Below are 6,524 nucleotides of genomic sequence, written 5' to 3'. Positions count from 1 at the left end.
TATCAAATATTAATGTCAGCACTAATCACATAATTAATGTGCAATTAATGTCTACCTTTCTAAAAAGTATTATCCTCCCTAATGTCATCATGCAATTAATATCTTACCTTTTTGTACTCCCTCCGTTTCAGTTTACAAGTCTTGCGCGTATACCTAGGTTGTCAATTTTATCACTCTAATATAAACTATATAACACAAAAATTATACCGTTTAAAAATAGAACATCTGAAGTTTATATTGGTATATTTTTTGTAATATATGACTTGTATTAGGTGGTCAAATTGGCAACCTAGGGATACGCGCACGCCTCGTAAACTGAGAGAGAGGGAGTAACTCTTGATTAATATCCTATATGATATCAACGTGCATTGCACGTATCCATTTACTAGTGGAGTATAAAAGAAGAGTCGTCGTGTACTACACCAACGCAAAAACGTCTAGCTAGGTGCAAAGTGCAAACAACAATGACCAGCGCCACAACATCCACAGCTATGGCTCTCATTGTTCTTGCCGCCATGTCCTTTGACACCCTACCCACAGCCCATGTTGACGCCGACTTTATTTTCCGCACATGTAAGAAGACAAATAACGTTGTAGTCTGCTTGGCTATGCTGAGCGCTGATCCAAAGAGTGCCTATGCCACCACCGAGCATGACCTCACCAGCATCGCACTGGAGATCGCAATCTCCACCGTCTACAACAACGACAGGGTCATCGCTGAGTTGGCCGAGGAAAAAGAGGGCACACTAGAGGGGGATGCGCTACTTGTTTGCCACAATGCTTACCTTGGCGCAGACAACGACCTCAACCTACAAGCTCATGTTGCCTTCGAGTATGCGGACTATGTCGGTGCCTCAAAGGTTGTGTCACTCGCGAAAGGTGTCGGTGATGCATGTGAGAACGCATTCAAGAGGATCAAAAAGAAGTCCCCCGTGACCGGCATAGATCGGCAGATGACAGAGCATTGTGATGTCACTGCCGATCTCATGGATCTGCTTGTCCCCAAGTAATTCATTATCGGCTCGCTTGTCGATGCCTGTAGCTATCAATAATTAATCAATTGTGTCTGGACATGTTTTGGTCACAATGCAGTTACAGTAAAAGTTTCTCAAATACACAAGTATACACCCAACTCTGTGAACGCACGCACACCCATCTTACCCTTATAGGCACCTCTGAGAGGTCTTCTTCTGTCCAAGGATTTGGAATAGCAGAGGTCTAAAGGACTTGGCTAAAAGAAGATTTCTTGCTGAGGCGTCTGTCGAGCATCGTTTAGATTTTATTGCTCTATCGGAGACTGGTAGAGATAATTTTGCGCCACAATTTCTAAATACTTTGTCAGGAGGTATTGATTTTGATTGGCATTGCCTACCACCGAGAGGGAGATCGGGTGGAATCTTACTCGGCGTTAGATGCGAAGCGCTAGAGGTTCGAAGTGTGGTTATGGGTGACTTTGCAGTCAAGTTTCAGGTGCGTTCGAAGGAAGATGGGTTTAATTGGGCTCTGGTTGCGGTATATGGTGCCGCACAGCCCGAACTCAAGTCCGAGTTCTTGGCTGATCTCGTTCAGATTTGCGGCTCCGAGTAGCTTCCTATCCTGGTGGGGTGATTTCAATATAATTAGAAGGCGTGAGGATAAGAACAATGATAACTTTGACGGCAGATGGTCGTTCATGTTCAATACTATCATTGAAAGTCTGGACCTGAGAGAAATTGAGCTCTCGGGTAGAAAATTCACCTGGGCTATCGCGCTGCCAAATCCGACGTATGAGAAGTTGGATCGAGTGTTGGCTAGTGTCGATTGGAACAGAAGTTCCCGCTAGTAACGGTCCAGGCTTTATCCCATGGAATTTCTGACCACACGCCGTTATTTGTGGACTCTGGTGAGGCCGCCCACCTGGGAAACAAAAATGCGTTTTCCTTTAAGCTGGCTTGGTTTGAACGAGAAGGCTTCCTTGATCTCGTGGCCAAAGAGTGGGCTAAGGATTCAGGAGGGAAGACTGCGCTTCAGCGCTGGCAGAATAAGATTAGGCATTTGAGGAGTTTCCTGCGTGGGTGGGCTAAGCATCTTAGCGGGATTTATAAGGTCGAAAAGGAAAGGCGCCTTTCCCTTATTCAGTCCCTAGATGTAAAAGCAGAAACCACGGTGCTGTCGGCCGCGGAGCTTCATGCCAAGCTTGATGCGGAGATGAGGCTAAAAGAACTTCTTAGAGAAGAGGAGTTGAAGTGGGCGTTGCGGGCCAAGGTCCGGCGAGTAGTCCAGGGGGATGCGAGCACTCAATTCTTTCACATGATCGCTAATGGTAAACATAGAAAGAAGAGGATCTTTCAGCTTGAGCAAGATGAAGGAACAATTTTAGGACATGAAAACCTAAAATTGTACATTACAAAGTATTACAAGCAGCTGTTTGGCCATCCAGAAGAGAACTGTGTGTCTCTGGATGAGTCCAGGATTGAGGATGTTCCTCAACTCACAGCGGTGGAGAATGATATTCTTGCGGCTCCTTTCTCTGAGAAAGAGGTGTTTGAGGCCATTTCGCAAATGAAAAATAACAAGGTGCCGGGCCCCGATGGATTTCTAGCGGAGTTTTATAAAAAGTGTTGGCATATCATTAAAGGGGATCTGTTGTCTTTGTTCAATGATCTCTTCTCTGGGTAGCTTCAGCTTTTTCAGCTCAATTTTGGAACGATAACCCTTATTCCTAAGAAAACAGAGGCTGTGAGAATTGAGCAATTCAGGCCCATCTGTCTTCTTAATGTTAGTTTCAAAATTTTCACCAAGGTCGGGACTAATAGGCTCACACAGATCGCGCATGCTGCGGTGCAGCCTACCCAAACTGCTTTCATGCCGGACAGGAACATCCTTGAAGGGATTGTGGTCCTTCATGAAATGCTCCATGAAATCCACACGAAAAAGTTGGATGGGGTTGTTTTCAAAGTGGATTTCGAGAAAGCGTACGACAAAGTCAAATGGCCCTTCCTTCAACAGGCCTTACGCATGAAGGGTTTTGATGAAGTTTGGCAACGCCGGGTAGAATCCTTTACGCAAAAAGGGAGTGTTGGAATTAAAGTGAATGACGATATAGGTCATTGTTTCCAGACACACAAAGGCCTGAGGCAAGGTGATCCAATGTCCCCTATTTTGTTCAACATTGTGGTTGACATGTTGGCAATTCTCATAGGAAGGGCAAAGGAGGCCGGTCAGGTGGGTGGCTTGGTGCCTAACCTAGTTGATGGGGGTGTGTCCATTCTACAGTACGCTGATGATACAATCATCTTTATGGAGTGTGACTTGGCAAAAGCGAGAAATATGAAGCTGGTGTTATGCTTATTTGAACAATTGACCGGATTTCAACTTTCATAAAAGCGAGTTGTTCTGCTTTGGTAGAACCAAGGAGGAACAAGAGGCTTATAGGCAATTGTTTGGATGTGAATTGGGGGCTTTACCTTTTACTTACCTAGGTATACCCATTCACCATCGTAAGCTAACAAACAGAGAGTGGAAATGCATCGAAGATCGGTTCGAGAAGAAACATAGTTGCTGGAAGGGCAAACTTATGTCTTATGGAGGCCGGTTGATTCTTATTAATTCGGTGCTCACGAGTATGCCGATGTTCCTACTATCTTTCTTTGAAGTTCCAGTTGGGGTTAGGAAAAGGCTGGACTTCTACCGATCAAGATTTTTTTGGCAAAGTGATGAACTAAAGAGAAAGTATCGACTCGCCAAGTGGGATATTATTTGTAGACCAAAGGACCAAGGGGGTCTGGGTATTGAGAACCTTGAGGTCAAGAACAGATGCCTGCTTAGTAAGTGGCTGTATAAGCTATCAGTTGAGACTGACGCAACTTGGGCGCAGATTCTCCGTAACAAGTATCTGCATTCCAAGACTTTGTCACAGGTGACAGTGAGACCAACTGATTCGCCGTTTTGGAAGGGGCTTATGAGAGTTAAGGCAACCTTATTTACTAGAACAAAGTTTATCGTCGGTGATGGCAACGATACCCGTTTCTGGGAGGATACTTGGCTTGGTGATACACCATTGGCACTCCAGTACCCGACCCTGTATCGTATTGTTCAGCGATGTGATGCGCTAGTTGCAACAATTATGCAGTCCATTCCCCTTAATATCCAGTTTCGGAGGGTGCTTGTTGGTGATAGATGGGAAACATGGCCTCATCTGGTGAGTAGACTGATGGAGGTTCAGTTAGCTCATCAGCCTGATCAGTTGTGTTGGAAACTTACTAGGTCTGGACAATTTGCGGTTAAGTCGATGTACATCGATGTTATTAACTCCAGTGTCATTCCTAGTTCCAAACATGTTTGGAAAGTAAAAGTTCCTTTGAAAATTAAAATGTTTATGTGGTTTGTACATAAACAAGTCATTTTAACAAAATGACAACTTGGTTAAGCGCAATTGGACAGGATCTACTAGGTGTAGTTTCTGTGATCGGGACGAGACCATTAAACATCTCTTCTTTGAGTGCCCGTTGGCGAGAATTTTGTGGCGCACCATGCAAATTGCCTTTAATATTACTCCTCCGAGTTCAGTCGGTTCGTTATTTGGAACGTGGCTTGATGGGATAGAGTCCGATACAGCTAGACACATTCGTGTAGGAGTTTGTGCGTTGTTATGGGCAATTTGGAATTGCAGAAATGATTTGGCTTTTAACAGAACAACAACTATTCATTTTTTTACAGGTTTTATTCCGTGCTACGGCGTTGATCCGTATGTGGTTCTTACTCACTCCGACAGAGGCCAGGGAACGTTTGGTTACTGGATCTGTCCGGTGGGAGATGGTAGCGCGGAATATCTTCAACCGGTTTGGATGGCGGTCATGTAATAGGATAGGCGATTAGTTTTCCTATCTTTATTATGCCAGCCGGTTGTGGCTTTATGGCCTTTTTATTTTTGGCGTTGAGGCTCTCCGTGAGCTAGCCTTTATTTTGTTTCACGACTTTAAGACCTTGTTGAACATATTTTATTTATAAATATGGCCGTATGCATCGTTCTGATGCAGAGGCCGGGGAGTCCCCCTTTTCGAAAAAAAAAGAAATATCTGCTCTCTCAAGTTCTTCCTTTTCTTTTTGTGAGACCTATTTCTACCCTGGCCAAGTTTAGCCTGCATAATAAACGTATATAGGACAGATAGACACGATAGCTTGCTAGCTAGTGCCGATTATTTCTGATTTTGTGTACAACAACTATAGCTCGATGTCCATGACAGTGTGATGCAAGCGTCGTGGCGACCCTTAAGACATGCTAGTTAGACATGCTTCGATGCTCTAAGCGTGAATATTGTGAGCAAAGCACCTTCAGACGTACTAGTCAAACTCCATTGCGTTTAGTTGTAATATAATATTATAAAGCAAAATAAAAATATATCGATTGGGAGTTATTAAATTGGTTAACCCTTTTGCATTGGGAGAAAACAAAAAGCAATTACACAACAATACCAGGATCTTTACAAACAACTTATACACTTAAACAAAATGAAAACGAAAGAAGAAAAATGAGAGATGTGGGACTTGAACCTCCGAAGAAACCCTCTTCTGTCCAACAAAATATCTCTTCTCTCAAGTTCTTCTTTTTTCTTTTTGTGAGACCTATTTCTACCTGGACTATGAGCAATTGGCCAAGTTTAGCCTGCAGGATAAACGCATATAGGATAGACAGGCATGATAGCTTGCTAGCTAGTAGTACCGATTATTTCTGATTTTATGTCCACAACAACTATAGCTTGATGTCCATGACTATGTGATGCAAGCGTCATGGCGACCCTTCAAACGTGCTAGTTAGACATGCTTCGATGCTCTAAAGAGCATCTACAACTAGATCTCTCAAACCCGTTTTATATGCCTGGGCGGATCACCGGGTCATTGTCCGGTCATGTTTATTGACCTAGACAGGCTCCCTAGCTGACCGACACCCCTCATATCCAGCCCAAATATGGGGCGAATATAGGGGCGTCCGCCACGTCGGTTTGATGGCGAGATCCCACACGGAAACGTCCGAAAACCCAGCGACCCGACGGACGCCGCGTCCATCGTCATGGTTTGAACGTCGTGTGGCACCGCTCCGGCTCGCCGCCCAAGACCAAATTCGGCTATTTAAGCCGGCCGGCGTCCCGCAATCCTAACCCACCCCCTTCCCCCTCTCTGTGCCGTCAGTCTGAGCCCATCCACCCCCTCTCTCTCCTGTTCCGGCGCTCTGCCCACGATCTGACGCTCCGCCCACGCTCTGGCACTTCGCCATGGTCCATAGCAAGATCACCTACTACGTCATGCTAATGCCGAGCGCCGCTACGAGATTCAGCAGGAGATTCGGGCGAGGCAAGCCGCGCGCGCCGCCCGCATCGCTGTCGGGCTGCCTTCGGACTCGCCGGAGCCGGAGAAGGAGGAGGAGAAGCCAGGGAAAAAGGAGGAGGGGAAGATGGCTCTGATGGAGCTGGAGGAGAAGGAGCAACGGGAGCCAGAGCAGCAGCTACCGGGCTTCAACATGGAGCAGGCGGAAGCGGAGTTTGTCG

The 6,524-nt window shown here is 45.6% G+C and overlaps 1 protein-coding gene across 1 annotated transcript; it reads left to right on the top strand.

Moving 5' to 3' along the window:
- Window positions 1–458: 458 nt before the first annotated feature.
- On the top strand, window positions 459–1,014 carry LOC147985599 (uncharacterized). The gene has a single exon (XM_087539906.1). It carries the CDS (start codon window positions 465–467, stop codon window positions 1,008–1,010), a length of 546 nt encoding a protein of 181 aa, XP_087396032.1. The 5' UTR covers window positions 459–464; the 3' UTR covers window positions 1,011–1,014.
- Window positions 1,015–6,524: the final 5,510 nt, after the last annotated feature.

Source organism: Triticum urartu, chromosome 2A (assembly GCF_056163025.1).
Source record: "Triticum urartu cultivar PI428250 chromosome 2A, HENAU_Tu73, whole genome shotgun sequence".
NCBI classification, from domain to species: domain Eukaryota; kingdom Viridiplantae; phylum Streptophyta; class Magnoliopsida; order Poales; family Poaceae; genus Triticum; species Triticum urartu.
The sequence above is the reverse complement of the archived record's forward strand: the minus strand, read 5'-3'. Positions and strand labels throughout refer to the sequence as shown.